The sequence below is a fragment of the Plectropomus leopardus genome, chromosome 6, assembly GCF_026936395.1.
Source record: "Plectropomus leopardus strain MGB_pleo_1.0 chromosome 6, ASM2693639v1, whole genome shotgun sequence".
NCBI classification, from domain to species: Eukaryota; Metazoa; Chordata; class Actinopteri; order Perciformes; family Serranidae; genus Plectropomus; species Plectropomus leopardus.
This window is the reverse complement of record NC_142181.1, coordinates 25,449,019-25,467,908: the sequence shown is the minus strand read 5'-3', so window position 1 is coordinate 25,467,908 and position 18,890 is coordinate 25,449,019. Positions and strand designations below refer to the sequence as shown.

The window sequence follows — 18,890 nt, the reverse complement described above, 5'->3', positions numbered from 1 at the left end:
AGGAGGTGGAACCTCTACCAACAGAGTTGTACACAGGTGTGTTGCATACTGCCAATGATTAGACTGGGATGAAGGTTTGACAAGAAGCTCAAGAATAAAGTGAAACACTGCATACATGTTAGTGTGCGGAAATCTTTTCTACAAGTCTAAAATTTGTTAAAAATAATGTTAGTGACCACTCATCCTTCTCTAGGACAATCCATCCACTTGACGGGTGTGGCATATGAAGATGTTGATTTAACAGCATCATTAGCACACAAGTGTGAAGATTCCAAAATTATCATTTTGATGTATTTTTTGTAAATTTCGCAATACATCTAAGTGGCCTCCCAACCATGCAAGTTAGTTGCAATGATGAACTGCTGTCGGGTCAAGACCTTGGTGTGGTTGGATGGTGGATCTGGGCTAAGAAATTATAATACTGAACACATCATTGAAAATGCATTTTTAATGCCTGTTGTTTTATGTATGAAATTTTCTCATTTTGTTTTGTTCAATGGTGAGGATGATGAGCATATAGATGTGCTTCCCTGAGGCGGTTTCTGGCAGTTTTCTTCTGTTGTGTCGACCACTTGTAGCATCAGGTGTTCAGGTGACTGGTCTGTAGGTGAAGATGATGGATTTGGTGGTCCTGCGCTGGTGCAGGTACAGGCTGATTTACTGCCAAATTAATGTAAACAACATTGGAGGAGTCTCATGGTAGTGAAATGAACATTTAGTGCTCTAACAAGGATTTTAACTAATTTGTGACCAAACCTTGAGAGACTAACTACTGAGCGCAAGAAAAAATTTTTGATCTTTAACTTAGACCTGTGAAAAATGGAGGCAAATACAAAAGTCTTGCATTTAAATTTTTGGTTAGTATGACATAATAAGTATATTTTCTTCCATGTATCATCACCTAAAAGTAAGAATCATAGTGTTTTTGTTATTTTAGAATAAGCAGCGTGTATCTCCATAGGGAGTGTCCATGGAGTCTTCCATGTTGAACAGCTATGTTTCTACAGTAGCCCAGAAGAGACAATGCAAACACACAATTCAGGCAGGGCCATTTGCATCAGCCACTCAAACAGTGTCCGGAAAAACACATATTTTTTTTAAACGTGAAAAGGCTTCAGTCGTTGTTTTTACTGCTTTGAACTATGGGTCCATGTTTTGGAAAGGACAACGATTTTGCAGGTATTATGGCTCCTGGTAAAAATTCCCTGAACAATGAATTGAAGGAATCCCAATGGGGAGGTCAGATTGGCACATCGGAGAAGTTTCAGTTGGTTGCAATCTGTAATCCTCATCCTCCTTATCCTAAATGCCACTAAATCACTGCTCCTTTCAATTAATAAGAAATCTACGTACATTATATGGCCAAAAGGCTCTTTTCCCAACGTACACCTTTTAACCGAGATGCATTTTCCTGGACTATGCTCACAGGCTACTGTAGGAGACACCCAAAAATCTGACGAGTAAGCCATCCACTCTACACTTACGTATATTAAAAGTCAGATATTTGTCCCAGCCGCACCCTGTTGCAAATTAAAATCTCAGCACTCCTCTTCACATGTGAGGAGCACTGCAGTGTGTGTGTGTGTGTGTGTGTGTGTGTGTGTGTGTGTGTGTGTGTGTGTGTGTGTGTGTGTGATTCAAACCTGTATGCGAAAGACAGATAGAGGGGGTACAACCCCAGATTGCGATGGAGCTTCTCCAGTAATGGATGCTGTCAGCCCACTGTTTCACCCGGCTGAGGGCCTCTGTAAACACTGCTGGAAGTGGATAACAGAAAGAAAGAGGTGAAAGAAGGATGAGATGAATCACAAGCAACCTTGTGTTGTCTTGCTCTGAGGTGAAGCTTTTTAGATACTTGCACACAGATTTTCTTTTTTTAACAGAGCTGAGTGAAGTGCTGGACTCTGTACCTGTTGAACTCTGTGAAACTGAATTTAAGCATGTCTAATTACTGAGAAGGACTAGGACATTTAATTTATAAATTGCAGTTTGGTACCCTCATTGATATTTTGCTAACTCTATGTTTAACCAAAATTAACCAATAAATGCAGCACAAAACATTTCCATGGCACATTGTCCTCACTAGAAATTTCGTCTTTCATGGTTTTTTTTTTTTTGTTTTGTCACTCAATTATGGCCAAAAGGGTGTGAAACATGACCACACAAATGCTTGTTCTGAGTGGGAAAGCTCCCTGTTATCTGTCTTGGTGTGTAATTATATCAAAGTGCATGAAAAAGCCAACAAATATGTTTGCCTCAGATCAGCCAAAGTCCAATTTTCAACGTAATCGTAATCATGTTTGAGGAATATTGTGCTAAATGACCATGTCTGGATGTATTACTTGATTTCTTCCATCAGACTGGACATTGTATATAAAAAAAAACAAACAGCATGCAAATTGTAGAACCAGTTTTCAGTCAGATTAGAATCAGTCAAACTCACAAGACTTAAATACTGAACATTTATTGGACAGATGGGATTGCAGTTAAACTTCTTACAAACATTCATAGTCCTTATTCTACACACTTTAGTGATCCCCTGACTTTTTTCCTTACGGTATCGCAGGTTAAGCCGAATACGATGAAACAAGTAACCAGTACAGATTATTCTTTTTATAAGCTTGAGTGTCATCGCAGTAAAATGTGGCAATATCATAAAGGATCACAAAGGAAAATGCTCATTCCTGTAGCTGCATTCAATTTCTAATGTGACAAAGACTTTGTGTTTAGTAGCAAATGTTAGTATGTGCTAACACAAAAAACCAAGATGGTCAGCATGACAAACAGTGAACCTGCTTAACATCAGCATGTTAGCACTCCTATGCACTGGCATGAAATATAAGTCTACATATCCAGAGTTAACAAACACATAGTGTTTTGACATGATAATATTGTAAGTGTGACCATCTGAAATATTTATTAATGGTGAAATTTCTTTCAGTTTATCTTAAAACAAGCACTTCACTCATCTGGTGCAGCGTTTTTACACAGAGGTTTTATTTTGTTGGTGTTGTTAATTATTAAACACCAAGTTTATTGCTAAACCAATCACGCGTCATTTACTTTGAACAACAATCCAATTACTGATTTCCACTCTGTTGTCTAGTGAAACAGCCATTAGCCTTGTTCGAATAAGGAGTGAGATGTATACATGAAGGAGGACTCCTCTCACCAACTGAATCAACATGGCAACTTGCAGTGACTGGCTAAATGGGAAAAATCTTTGTGTGTGTGTGTGTGTGTGTGTGTGTGTGTGTGTGTGTGTGTGTGTGTGTGTGTGTGGGAGGGCATCTTCTCACTGCTGACAAAATCTTCCTTATTCCTGGCTTCAAGCAGGAATGCTCAGATCTCTGCTGTTCCTGTGATCATAATCTGTAGTTCTTTCAAGCATTCACTCAGTATCTATGGAGGTATAGTGTACTGTAATGCCCTGCAGGGAGCTTCAGCGATCATTTCCATTACCCAGTGGGGAAGGCGTGGCTTGGTGATAGGCGCTCCAGTGTGAGGCTTCAGTCAGACAAGCAATTGGCCAGATAGATTTCTTAAACCTTCTAAGACATTTAAAGTGCAAGTACAGCTTCAGGAGTAAACTGAGTGCATCAGCACACTGTTCCTGCAGTTGTTGAATTAGATAAAAACTGCACTTTACGATTACTTGGAGGCCTCATAAGGGGACTGACAGTGTATCCACCCAAGAAATCAATAAGCGAGAGCGGCGACAGGCAGTTGTTTAGGACAGCAGCTGGCTTTGGATGGCTGACCCACGAGTGATTTTATTTTTCAAAGTAGTTCCTTTCCTTTGCTCATGCTGTGCACCCCATCTTCCCTATATGGCGTTTACCCTCTTTGCACACAGAAGCTCTCAGCGCGGTGGCACAAAGGAACACCTTTGCCTGTCAGCACTGCCAGATATACAATAGCTACTATATGCGTATGATTTTGCTCTCTGTACAATATACACTCAATAATACCAAAAGTGCTATAATGCACAATAGTTTGACCATTTTCTGATGCTTAAATTTAGTAGTTGATTTAAGTCTGCCCTTTTTAAGCTGAAGCCATTTCCTGCATGATTAGGATAGCAAAATATATATTCTATGGCTGTGTTTATGCATCTCTTCTAAGTTGACCTCTTTTCAGAAAATCATTTTCGGTGTCAGCTGTTAACGATTCACTCAACTCACCATTCGATACGAGTCATGATACTTGGTTCACAATACGATTTTCTTGCAATTTTTAAAAAAAAATACAAAATGAGATGAAAGAAAATTATAACTGGAAATTATTCTATTAATTATTTCAAACAAAAATTATACAAAATACTGCATTTTCTCTTCTTTTCTATATCAATTTAAAGAATCCCTTATTATTTCTGAGGTAGGGTATAAATGCAAAACACAAACTATGCAATGAATGTATTTCTGGACATTCACAATGTCCCCTGCTGTTAAAAAAAAAAAAAAACCTTTCACATGTGGGACAGAGGTGGCTGTTGTGGAAAGGTTTGGTTTTGCTAGAGGGGAAAGCAGAGAAGGCGAGTTTTAAGAGGTTGGCCATTTTTCACTTGTGGGTGATAAGTTGGGCACTGTCTTTGGCTCTTGTACTCTTTTGGGCAAGTGGGGTTGTAAATGCGATTGACAGTGTGGTTTGGCCGTGTAGTCGTTGTTAAGGAGGAACATGTGTAGGCGGGGCTGACCGGAGCTCCTCTCTTTGATGCCGGCTCTCATGCTGCTTCATGTTAGTTGTAATATTTATGTAGTTCAACACCCTCTTGCAATATTCACAATATTCACAACATTTTGTCTTTACTGTTATCTTCTCTCCTCTATTGCTTTCTGACTTAATATCGCTTGTTGTGGAGTCTTTGCTTTGTGTCATTTATGTTGGGGAGTTGTCTCTAGTCTTGGACATGACGTAGGATGTTTAACACGTAGTGACGTGGCACGTCGAGCAAGCGAAGTCAAAAGCAGATTATGCCCTCTGCTGTTCAAAAAAGTATCATGATTCATTTTTCATTTGACCAATTTGAATTGCTCATATTTGTTACCGATTTTTAACTGCTTCACGATGCATCGTTACATTCCTATCTTCCATGCATCATAACTGCGCAAACTTGTTTTGAAAAGAAAATGATTTGGGTAGATCAGGTCACCAGGAAATGCACTGGGCTTTGAAGCCAATTTTTGTAGTGGCCATACAGTGTATTACACTGTCGCGTGATGACGTGTAGCCCAAGCAGACTTTTTCCTATTGATGTACATTGTGAGGGAGACATCTGTAAATCAGCAGATGCATTTTTTGAGTGCCACCACCTCTGTCCGATAACATTTAACAACTCTGAAGGAGCCCCATGTTTAATTCATTTTATCTCCATTGAGGTCGTAGAGGGTTAAAGTGGAAGTAGTCGGTGGAAATCTCATGTTCCCTTGTTCGTTGGGTCACAGTGTGGAAGCAGTTCAGATCATACGGGTTGTGATTATGACTTTCATAGGGTCATTTTTCCCAAAGTATGGTAACTTTTAGCCTCTGGTATGGTAGTTTAGCTTTCCCCATCTGACAACACTGCTGCAGGCTATGCCTTCTTAGGATGACTTTCTCAAATCATCAGAAAGTCAAGTAGAAAGCACAGAGGAGTGATAGATCTGATGCTGAACAGCAGGTAGAAATTTGGGTTTTGGTTTTTGCAAACATTAGGATGTCCAGCTAACTATACTGCCTATGGTTGTAACAATTAACGTTACTTTCAGACAATTGTCATTTTATTCTAAATTATTGTGTCGGGTTACAGGTAGCATAATGTTTTTTAAAGAGAGCCTGATTAGCACATCCACTGTGCTCATGGTCCTGAATGCTGTGTGTAGACTAACATTTCCTCATTGTGTACTTCATGTCTTGATCCTAGGCTTTGTGTTATATTGTGGACTTTGTTGTGGGGTTTTCTTTTATGTTTTCTTGTTACTCATGTTCTGTTTATTGTTTTATTTTGTAGTATCACTCATTCTGTGTCATGTCTGGTTTTACAGCTTGTCTTTGTGTGATTTCCTGTCTTTTTGTTTCCCTGATTAAGTTTACCTGTCCCTCACTTATTGTCCTTCCTTGTTCTCACTTCCCTTTATTATTTTCCTGTGTCCTCAGTTCTCCCTGCCATCATCTGTTTCCCTCCTGTTTTTTTTTAATCACACCTGTCTTTTATCAGTCTTGTTTCTCGTCGCTGCTGTGCCAACCTGTTCTGTTTTAGTCTTGTTTTCTCCACCCTTGTGTTGCCTGCCACACCTTAGATTATAAGCCAATCCCTGTGTTTCCTTCCTTTTACCTGTGTCCACCTACCTCAGCTGTGTGCCGTTCTCCTGATAGGTTTCCCTGTGTTTCTTTCTTTGTTCCTTGTCAGATCATCCTCCCCATTGTCTCCACCGTGTTTGCTGTTTTCTCCACTCCTGAGTTCCTCCTCATTCTCCCCGTGTGTTCCTGGTTTGTTTCTATTTAGTTTTTGATTTGTGTTTTATTAGTAATTTGTGTTTTGGTCACCTTCTTGTTTTCTGGACATTTTCATCAGTTTTAATGCTCACTTTTCGTTTGTACACGTCTGCCCTTTTTGTTCTGCATTTGGTTCCTCATCTAAACTCTCATGTGGCACTTCATGCTGAGTTTGTATTAACATCCTCACTTGAAAGCATGCAATGAGCAGTTGGGTAAGTACCACAGGCAGACAGCTGTCTATTATTAGAGATCCCTCTAACACTTGCAACAGCATAGAATAATGCGAGGTTCTAATCTGTGGTGGTTACTGTACCTATGTCCTCGTCAAGAGATTTTCCAGGAATTCAGATGTATAGATTTAGCTTCTGCTGCCATTTTGTTTAAGTGGGAGGTAAATGCTTTCTGGAAAACAGTAATTATCTTGATGTTTTGTGACATAATATTTTATTTTACTGTGAGAGCAGAGAGTGTAATTAGGCAAAATTGGCGCGTGTGTGCATGGCAGTTTAGCTGGAGACAAGAAACAGGTGTTTAAGGTACAGGGAAAATGCTACTTTGGCTGTTCAGCACTGCTGCTGTTTATACACAATAAATGCTCACTGAATTAATCTTCGCCTGTGGCCCCAAACTCATCGTCCAGTATTGGCTAAGATGACAGGGTTAAAGGCTCTGTGGAGGTTCAGGGATCCTGGAGAATGGTTTGCAGAAGGGCAGAGTTTCCGCTTAAGTCAAAGGTTTAAGAGAGAGCTTCAGCTTATAACCAGTTTGGCATTTTAACTATTAATGCCCAGGATTTAACTACTTAGAAAGCTGCTGCATTTTTTTTTCTTAATCTGAAAATGACATATTAACAACATATCAGCCTAAATTATACAGCAAGTGGAGGATGTCACTGCTGTTAGTATTCTCTCCTGACAGCAATGCAAAATTACATAGAGGATTTTTACACAGTAATTTTACATGTTTCTCCCCCATCTTGGAGTTCTAACATGGTCAGGATGTGTGAGAAATATACAAACAAATGTCATAAATTGATGTAGTTAAGCAGCTGCAGCAGATCACAAGCTTCACTAGTGTTGTACTGTCATATCAGGAAAATCGTTCAGGAGTTGAGCTGGAGATGGAGCTGGGTGGTATAGGCAAGGCAAGTTTATTTATATAGCACCTTATCATACTCAAAGGTTATTCAAAGTGATTTACAGGCAGGAAATTAAAAAAAAAAAAAAGAAAAAATATGAGAATAAAATAAGATACGTAAAAGCCCATGCAGGTCTAATCAAAGTGCAGACACTTTTTTAAAAAAAAATCATAGAATAAATAAAAGTACCATACACACTGATTTAAAAAAAGTAATGGAAAAGAAAACAGAATTAAAGTAGCTTGAGTGCCTTCTCCCAGTAATGTGAAAAAAGTTTCAAAAATAGGCAAAACTGGTAGGGGGGTCACCCATGCTGTCTCTCGATCCACAGCACTCTCGTCCATCCTGCACACACATTCAGTTGGCGAGAGGGTGGTGAAGGGGTGTTGACAGGACGGGAACTGAGGGCTCGATTGATGATAAAAGCAGGTTCCTGCTACCAATTCAGTCACAATAGGCACGTTCTAACCTTTTCAGGGCAGTCACCATGCGAGTTGTATCTTTCGCATGAATAAGCTTTTAAAAATCATGCTTGGGCACAATGTTTCTCATTTTAGCCACGTTTTTGAAATGCCGGATTGATCAGCTTCAATGTGACCACTGAAATTTAAATCTTCGTCAATGATTACACAAAAGTTCTTGACATGGGTGCTGTTTTTTTAGTCATCTAGAATCAAAATAAGTACTAAGCACATGCCTACCTTTTTATTGCTAAAAATAATTATTTCTTTTTCTTTTCTTGACTTTTTAACACGATATTGTAAAACTTTATGCACTTAAATGTCAAGAGTTTGACATGAATCAATCAACATCCCTTCTAACTACTACATACTACGTAACTACTTTTCAACTAAAAAGTAACTTTGGGGTTATGTAAGTTAGCTAAATATGGCTAGAGTTAAGGCATATCTTCATTCTAAAGGGAGCTGATTCCAGCAGTGGGCAGCATAATGGCTAAAAGCATTTTCACCACATTTGGACTGAACTCTGGGCATCATTATCGGTCTAGTCCCTGCAGATCTGAGAGACCCACCTGGCTTGTACTCAGCAAACACAGCTGCAATATACTTTGGGCCCAGGCTGTTGAGTAACTTAGTCTGTTCTTAACAATAAGAACAGACTTGAATTCAGTTCTGTATTTAACTTTCAGTCAGTGTGAGCATGTAAGAATTGGAGAAATGTGTTTTCTTTTCTTGGTGTTTGTCAGTATTCTGGCAGCAGCGTTTTGAATGAGTTGTATCTTTCGCATGAATAAGCTTTTAAAAATCTTGCTTGGGCACAATGTTTCTCATTTTAGCCACGTTTTTGAAATGCCGGATTGATCAGCTTCAATGTGGCCACTGAAATTTAAATCTTCATCAATGATTACACAAAGGTTCTTGACATGGGTGCTGTTTTTTTAGTCATCTAGAATCAAAATAAGTACTAAGCACGTGCCTACCTTTTTATTGCTGAAGATAATTATTTCTTGTTCTTTTCTTGACTTTTTTTGACTGAAGGAAATTGTTTTTCATCCAATCGTTTACTTTCTTAAGGAACAGACAAAGCTAGTTTATAGGGAAACAGTCATTTTGCAAGAATGCTAGATAGATCTGGGTGTAATCTGCATAATTATGTTAAGCCACCTTATAGTCCTGAAGAAAAAAAGAAACCATGTAAAGATTGGACACTGTGTGAATTATAAAAGAGAGAGGTGGAAACTTTTCAATATCCCAGGAGAAAAAAAATTATACATGCAAAGTAATCAACAAACAGGCTCTCTGTTGCATGCACACAGATGTACAGTGTGCATCAGAATGAATAGCTACTTGAAGTATCTTGTATCTATTTGCAAATAGGTATGTTTAGTGGATTTGGCATTTGAGTCTTTTTATTAAATGTGCTAATTCCCATGATTTATATAATAGGTGTAATATATCATATTTCACCATATTCATGAGTCTTCTATGAATGCTTTCATAATGAAACATTTGATGAATTAGATGTGGCCACATTATGTCTTCCCTGTAAAGTTGGGAGGGATGCAATGTACACAGGCTATGGGAAAAGAAGCATTAACATTTGACCCTGGTGCATTACATCATCAAAGTGCAGCGATGCTGAAAGGAGGAATCACTAAAGAGTAAGAAAACATCCAGGAAACTCAATGACACTAAAAATGAATTGCCTTAAAAGGGAAAAACATTGCTTTTTAGCCTATTGTTAACTTTAAATGAACCAAAATTTAACCCTGACATAGCTCAGCAGAATTGTCCTTGTTAATCCTGTATTAAACTACAGTATAACTGCTTTATTTAATTCATTAATATGAACCTCAACAGAGAGGGCTTTGTGTTTTGTCATTTTCTCTCAACTGTGTTACAGACACTTTCTGCTTCAAAGATTTTGAAGAAATCATTTGCTCTACTGTGCTGTTTGCTATGGTTTTATATCTGGGTACTTGAGAGTGAATATTGTCAACAAATGGAAAGTGCTCTAAATCCCCTCTCATCCCTGCTCTTGTATCAGAAGGTCATAAAAACACTGCCTGGCTTCCTTACTGAGACACTTGTCTGCGATGACGCTGCTCAAAGGAAAGTCCATTTAGGTCTTTTCGCCTGCTGTGGCACTCGAAAGGCCATCAATTCCCACCTGGGGCATTTACGCTTTGCTGTTCGCTCTGAATTGTTAGAGCTATCAGCTGAAAAGGCAAAAAGAAAGAAATTACATAAATACACCGGATTTCTCTGTCTTCAAGTTCTGTGATTAATGGCACGACCCTGCCTGTCATCCTTCCAGTCTAAAAGCAGATTTTCTTATTCTGACCCACAGGATCATCGCGAAAGCACAGCGCCACTCATTGGTGTCTGCAGAATATTGCACAGGAATCAGTTGACAGCTCAGATGAAGAGTTCTTTGATGCCAGAGGTTAGTATTACATTTTATTTCCTCAATTTATCCTGTCCTCAACTTGTAGGTTTCCTGTCTCTCCAAAGAGTGCTCGTCTTAGAAATGGTCCAAACTTAAGTGTGAAAGTGTTAAACACACCATTTTCCACTGAGTGTGCATGCTTTCGACTTCAACAGCTTTTTTGCTCTACAGAAACTGAATGAAATGTAACATGACGTCATTTTAATGAGTTCTGCTTCTATTTACAAGTACTTCATTTTGACGCTGCTCACTGACTAAGACAAACCCACCAGTAATCAATATTTTACTGCTGCATCTGTTAAAACCTGGAAAAACCAATACAAAAACAAAAAACAACCATAATGAGCGGCAGGCAGTGACTAGAAACAAAAACTTTGTTATGTGCGTCTGGCAGAAATGTCGCCAAACTAAATCTTTTACACTATTAGCACCAACACAATGACTTTTTTTACATGCCGTTTTTTTGTGTTAACATGGCTAAAGAAAATGAATATTCTAATAATAATACCATGCAACCATGCATGCAGCCGTGCATACTCTGATTAACCTGCCCCCAACATGTTGTTTATTTTATGTCAAAATATGCAAAAATAAAACGTCTGGAGCTGCTTGTGCCATTTTGCTTCTCTGCATCAAATTAGAATACTTTCAATGTTTTCCAACACTGGTGAGCTTTTTGGACTGTCCTGACACAGCCCCCCTCTTCATTCCTTCAATCACCTTCTTGAAAAAGTTATTATTGTGATATTTGCACATATCAAAAACCTGTTGATATTCCAGTCTTTTATAATGTGTAAAGTAGGTGTCTTTCTCCTTCGAACCAGAAATGTGGGCTTTTCTTTTAGGAGTGCATCTCTACCCCAGCCTCACAAACTTTTGGGTGAGTTGGTTTGTGTTCAATACACAAAGCCGACTGTAAACACGCAAGATACTGTGTGTCACAAACTGCAGTAAAAACCCCAACTGAGATGCATATTCAGAATGCGCTATATACATGTCAGAAGAGTACTCTTAAAACCCAAATAATACCACTACTGGCATATCCCACATGATTTAATTGGAAAATACTCTGCATATCCAAACAGAATATAATGTTTACATGTATCAAATCAATATTCCATAGTGGGAATAATAGTTGAATGTCAGTGTGCATGTAAACGTAGCCACTGCCAACAGCTGCTTTTCATCACTCATCTACCAAACAGCACAAAGAAAAAATATTGACATTACTGGGTAATCCGCCATTCATTGTCTTGATGAATCATTTGTTCTATAAAATGTCAGAAAATCATGAAAAATGCCCATCACAGTTTCTTAAAAGGTCTTTAAATGTCTTGTTTTGTCCAGTCAGCACTTGAAAACCTAAAGATATTCAGATCACTGTAATCGAAGACCAAGAAAAGGAGCTAATAGGGAATATTCCAACTATTTTTCTGCCACTTTGCTAATGACTTGGCAATAGTCTTTATTTAAACAAGGACCAAAACATTAATTGCAAAAAGAGAAGAGATGATTCATGCCAGATTTAGCTCTTAGCTAGTTTACATCTGCAGTCCCTGGGCAGGAAATTAACTCATTGTCTCAGCTCTAATAGGAAGAACCTTGTACCAAAACATCAAAAAAGTTCAGATTACAACTTGTTAAGTCCCTGTGGTGAAAAAGTGGTGCTAGTCTCTTTTTAAAGAGGAAGAAATGTAGGTCAATTTAAATGAACAAATCACACGCTACTCAACAATTTTCTGGCAATTTCTGTGTGTACTGGTGTGGTCGTGTGGTATTATTAAAAATTGGTCTGTGATTGCTGTTATTATGAATAAACTGGGTTAAATCAGACGTCAGGAGAGTCTGATTTCAGAACAAACCAGAGAGAAGGGCTAGCAAATGGATCATTTATCCACTTTCATTTTTTCTAATTGCTTTAAACCGATATCACTGTCCACTTTACTGCTAAAGTTCATGTAAATGTATTCAAGATGTCAGACTGACCCGAAAAAAGACACACTTGAGAAGATATTCGATGACTAGCCTTTTCACAGTCCCAGAGGGAGTTAATCAGGGAATAAGTGGAATATTTATTGTACCAATTATCCTCTACAAGTGCTTTTCCCCTGAGAGACTTGATGGTAGAGATACTAATCAATTATGTGTTATTATTATAACATGTTCTCGTTTTACATTAAGCCAGTCAATAGCCAGAGGTGTGCTGAGAGTGTCTGGTGTCCAACATTTCTTCATATCACCTAAAAAAATGCTGAAGTGAGGCTCAGTGGGAATAGATTACAAGATGTCTGCTCCGCTCCATTTCCACCTCTCCACATTTCCATACAAAATTTAACTGCTCCTCCATAAAGTCACATGTTTTCTGTATGGAAATGTGATTTATATGTTTTTCATTTTCTGTTGTCATTCTCTCTTGCATTTGTGTGTCTCTTTTCACTCTTCCTGCCTTGATCTTTCATTCGCTTCCCTCCCATAATTTTGATTTCCCTTCACTCCCTTCCTGTTGCATAATCTGTTTGCCAAAAAAGGCACGTTCACTGCAGAGACTCCCAGAATACATGAAATATTTATCCTTATCACAGCTGTCGCAGAGCTGTGCGTTGCCCGAAATTCATTTTGTGAGACCGGTGTCGAGGCACCTATCAGCGTCGAGGGATCACCAGGGGACAAGATAACATGTGCATGTGTTGTATGTGAGCAGATGTATCCCATCTTCCTCACTCACACATCTGCAGCACAAGATTCCACACTGAGATGTGAAATATCTTTACTGAGTGTGAGGGCACAAAGAACCCTTGTTAATTAAATATAGGGAGAAACTGCACATTGGTACATTTAATGTCAAACAAAAAGAAATTATCAGATGTTTGTTGTGTGCCTGGGTTATTTAATGTTATTTCGTTTAAAATTGAAAAGGAAAAGTTTGACACTTTGGGAAACATGTTCATTTGCTTTTTTGCCGAGGGTTATGGCTCTGACGCCACCAAGCCAGCAGTCAGCTGTTGGTCAATGTCAGGCCGTCAGTGAGAGTCTGTAGCCCTAGTTTAGTGTGTCCCAAACTTGTTAGGGACACCCAGTAGCTCACCTGGTAAAGTGGTAGCCCAGTTTACAAAGGCTATGTCCTTGCTGCAGCCAAAATAATACAGAGAAATATTACATTGAATGGTACTTCAGCAGTATACTGGAACTGTCATGATTGGTACAGTTATGTGATGGAGAGAAGACATATTGCTTGAAGAGTGACTTGTCTTCTGGTAATGGCATACTTATTTGTTACTTTAGTAGGCTGTAGGCATTATGCAGCAATCCTATATGCTCATGGTTTAAATACTTCTCAGTGTTTTGTTCCCATCTTTCATTTCAGGCTGTTTTTTTTTTAACCTTTAATCAGTTCATATTTGCTGGCGTGTTCTTCAGAGACCACACATATCACATCTCATTTTGCCAGCACTCATTGATGCACATGGGACTCTTACACTGGCAGGCCGGTGTTTCTCAGGTCTTTGGTTGTAAAAGAGCCCTTGTACTTCCCTTTCAAGTTGCATGAAAGCATGGCTGTTCAACAAAGATGCTCCATTGAACAAGCAGCAACACTGAAAGATGAAAAACAACAAAGCTAGTTTTAAAAAAATAAACCAAGAGAGGGTAGGAGGAGGTGTTAGAAGCTTGTCTTTTTCCTCATATTTGCTGTGACTTTATTGTCTAAACACAGGAGAGGAGTTCAGTCCTGCAGAAACACAGCAAGTTATTCCAAATATAAACATATGCTCAGTATGAAGGATGCATTCCTTAAGAGGGAAACCAGAACAGGGCCATAAGAGGTTGTTGAAACTGTGGCCCTCCACAGTCACTGACAAACTGCAAGACTGTGAGTCTTAGTTGCATGCCGCTGGTCTGGTACAATAGCTTTTATTTTTACTAGGCTGGATATTTGTTTTCTTAGCCGAAAGCAATTTCAGCCTTTTATAGAGAAGCAGAAGGAGAAACTGAAGGAATTACACTGAAGAATAACTGAAGGGAGTGTTTGTCATATTAAAGGCTGACCACTCAAACCGTCACAAGAATCTTGGGGGTGGGGGGCTTTATTTATGTGGTTATGATGAATGCCTTCATCCACACTGTAACCCAGTGGACCCAGAGAAATCATAAAACTGTATGAAGGCTGTCTGGGATTTGCTCTGTTGTCTGCTTAACAGATGAGCCCCGGCTGTTATTGTTATTGTTTATGTGGATTGTTTTTTTTATATACATTTTTGTAAAACAGTTTTCTTTTTCATGCACAATTTTTGTTTAGATTGTTTTGTAAAAGCAATATCTTGCTTGGGGCCTCTTGAAAATGAGATGAGGTATCTCAAGGGGCTCATCCTGCATCCTGAAATTTGAGATGTGATGAAGCAGCTATTCTGATGCTCTTCATGTCATGTTTTTGAGATACATCAATGTGCTTGGCTGGTCTCAGTGTACAGCATATTTCTGAAATGTTGAATGTTGTGAAATGTTGAATAACAAAGCTCTGTATTCAAAAGATGAAAGTGCATCCTCAAGTGTGGGCCTCTGACCCCCAATTTTAGGAAAATGGAGAAGGATTTTCATCCCCATTCAAGGGAGACTTTTCAACCTGGGCCTTTCCCACGTTTTGTGTATATTTTCTTTCTAGAATAACATTTTTTTCTAAAATATCCATCAATTTATGTCCACTAAAATTGCTTGTTTTTGCCACTGACAGGCACAGATTGTTATTTTTGTTAAGTGTATGACAAAGAAATAAGAATGTTTTTCTTAACATTTTGCCTGATCTGTTCAGTGTGTTATTGTGTTTAACCAAGTCTGGCCCAAGGAGCAATTCTGTTAATGTGGAAACACAATAACAAACAGAATGGATCAAGCAAAAGGTAAAGATCTTTTTTTCCCCCGTAGGAATCCTTTCCAAAATGTTGTCAGACATTTGAAATAACAACCTCAGCTTGTCAGTGGCAAAAACAAGCACTTTTAGTGGACATATGTGAATGTGGGCTGTTGCACCAAGTGGTTATATTGCAGCCTGTTTTGTGGCCGCCGGCTGCAGCACTAAGCCAATGCAAGCAAAGAGGTTTTTCTTATGGCCACAGGAGCTTTATTCCCTGTCCAGCCATTCTGTCACCACATCTCACTCCTGTAGGACCAGACTGAAATCAAAAAGGCCTTGAAGTGAAATTTGGTGTAGAGCAGGTCTGCCATAGCCTCATTAAACTTGATGCCAAGTGTGGGTCAGCAACTTTAGGCCTTTTAGCCTTTAGTCATTGATTGCAAAGGATTTGCAACTAATTATCACATACTGTGACTTTATTTAAGAATATGTTAAATTGTTCAATTGCCTCAATGCCCCAAAATGGATTATCATAGCTGTGTCAGCTACAAAAATTAGGTAATATCAGTTTGATTTCATCCCAACTTTGCTGCTTGAGCAGAGGGCTCAGCATGACTAAATCACACAGGGCAGCCTTTTGCATTATATCTTGAAACAGAAGTTGATGTTATGAAAGGGACAATGGTTCGGTTTAGGCAACAAAACTACCTGGTTATGTTAGTAAAAGACTGCACGTGTCCCTAATGAACACCTGGCTTTAAGTGGCACAAATGGAGCTGGAATGGCGGTGATGCATTACTGCGAAACACTTGACCTTGAGTGCCGCATACACGATTTTTTTTTTTGTTGGTCTCGAACATTGTTTTCCTTGCTCAAAGTCTGGTGCCTGTTCGACCATCCACCTCCCCTCCAACTTATTCTAAGCAGACTTTCAGGCTCTTTCAACTGAGTCTGTTGCTGTGATTAAGGTAATAACGAAACAGTTGGGTTTACATTGGCATTGGTGGAAAGCCTTCTGCGTCTCACCTGGACACTAACCAGTGCCCCTGTGTCACTATAATGATGCCGGGTACAGTGTCCAAGCAGGTGATTTTAATATTTTCCATGCTAGAGCCAATATAATACTTAAGTTTATTTACTGAGTTCTCAGATGCTAAATTTTGTCACAAACAACTATATAAGAACTTTCTCTAAATAAGGGAGTGTCAAGTCAAATTTTTAATTGCAAGCATTAGACACCAACTTTAACCTCTTGACAGGTTCCCATACAGTATCAAACAAATATTTACTGATGAAAAAATATCAACAAAGTAAATATTTAAAACACAGAATCAGATATGAAATTCATTAACGTCTCTGTGTGTTGATTTCTATAAGAAATAAGGCTGAGTTTTACTTTTTGACAGTTAAGGCTGTTGTTGTGTGTCAACACACTGTGTGGAGGCAAGACAGATGTTGGCTGGATAGTTTGATGCTGTCATCTCTGTTGATCAGCTCCTTTGACATCCCCACAGCTGCCCCTAGCAAGCAAACACACACACACACACACACACACACACACACACACACACACACACACACACACACACACACACACACACACACTCAAAAACACACACTAAAACACACACTCAGGATCTGTGACTCAGTCTGTCACATTGTCTGAGCCCGATCTGATGATAAAAACAGAAGTGTAATACCGACTGCTGCTGTCAGAGCAGAGTTGCAGGCTGGCACGCAGACACACAGATAGATCAAATTGTAGGTATTTAGTTGCTCCATGACCCGTCCACCTCCACAGTCACCTGCACTATAGAGTATAAAAACGTTAATTTTCCATTGGTGGAAGGTAAAGCTTCAGTTTATCTTTAATCCAGATATAGAGGCTCTCAAATGCACGTTTAGATTTAAAAAAAGGAGATAGGAAGACATCTGAGTTCACATTAAAAGAAGAAAAGCAAAATTCAAAGCTCTCTTTTTCGCAGCAGGTTAAAATGTTCTGTTGCAGTGGTTCACTCAGAGGCTGCACTCTGAATTGTTTGAAGCTTTGTTCTCATTAAAGAAACCGTGCAGGAGCATGGTGGAGCACCATAAGTTTAACTTTGAACTAGCCGATAGAAGAAAAGGCTTTTTAACCATTTGCAGTGAAGAGCGTCATCCATTTATTTTCTTTGATGTCGTTACTCCACAAAGGGACCTTTTACTGAATAATTTGTGCACGCTTTAAAATTGCAGGCTCCTCTCAGTATTCTGTTCGCATTTCATGACTTCACTTTGCCAACAGCACCATCTCATCTCCACCAGTCTTCTGAAAAAGCTCAGTGGGATCGAAGACTGCATTTTAAATATTTGTTTAACAAGATGCTTCAGCCAGAAAAAATGGCTTTGTTTTGGGCTGAGGATAACAGTGTCAGTTTGGTTGTTTGTTAGATGTGAAGATAATGTTTAGATTTCTGTGGCTCTATGGGTTTCTGTTTGAATACTTGATCAAGAAAAGCTTCATAAAATTGCATTTCTTGACGATTTGACCCTGATGGAGGAGCAGTGTGTAAGATTTAGCAGGATTTAGTGGCATCTAGCAGTGATGATTGCAGATTGCAACCAGCTGAAACAGTTCCTGTTTAGGACTACTTAAGCTTACACTGGCCAGGAGGTTTTTACCGAATTTTAGCCTAATTAGTCGCTGAGGTCTTTTCCTCTACAAAACAAATGGACCAGGTGATAAAAACTCGTTGCAGAGGGGCTGCTAACTACTAAAGGGTGAAAGGCCCTATCTAGAGCCAGTGTTTGCTTTGCCTGTTGTGGGCTACTGTAGAAACTTGATGGTGCAGCATGGCTGACTCTGAGAACGAGGCCCTATGTAGATAAAAACGGCTCGTTAAGGTAACAAAAACAGCTCTATTCTTGTTTTCAGGTGATTACACGAAAGAAAACATATTTATTATATTCCTTTTCTGACAATATATCCACTGGACCTTTAATGTTTTCTTGTATTTTTGAAGTACAGAATGTATTCTGTGCCGGGCAATCTCACACACACGTCTTTATATGTTTAATGGATCATGCACTGAAGTGCTTCAGCTCCTTCACGGTTGCTCTGACGCTGTTGAGCAGCAGCAGCAGGGGGGGAATATATTCAGGATTGCTTTCACTTCTTCTTTTTACTCCATCTGAAAGATCTGATGAATTCCAGTGGGCCACTTGCCTTTACATGTATTGATAAAAATGAAAAATCAGACCTTTCTTTTACTCAGCATACTGCTGGTATCCACCTCCACCTCACAGCCCTGAGCATCACTCAACCTCCGTTTACCTCACACATGTAAAACTACTTGAATTTGTGCATGAGGTGAAAAGTCTCATTTTTTATCGGGGCTGACTGTGCCTTCGGGCTGCTCAGGCGAATGCCAGCTCGGTTGTCACATTGTTTATTGATGTGAGCTGTTGACAAATTTGCTGTGTGTTAATCCAGATTTGTTATTTGATGACATGAATTTAAATAATGAGGGGAATTGACAA

General features: G+C 39.1%; 1 protein-coding gene across 1 annotated transcript in view; it reads left to right on the top strand.

Moving 5' to 3' along the window:
- Positions 1-18,890, top strand: part of pitpnm3 (PITPNM family member 3) — a 116,848-nt gene that overhangs the window by 14,954 nt on the left and 83,004 nt on the right. The window contains exon 3 of the mRNA XM_088079076.1: positions 10,427-10,522. Within this exon, the coding sequence (XP_087935202.1) occupies positions 10,427-10,522 (96 nt within the window). The remainder of the gene's footprint in view (positions 1-10,426; positions 10,523-18,890) is intronic.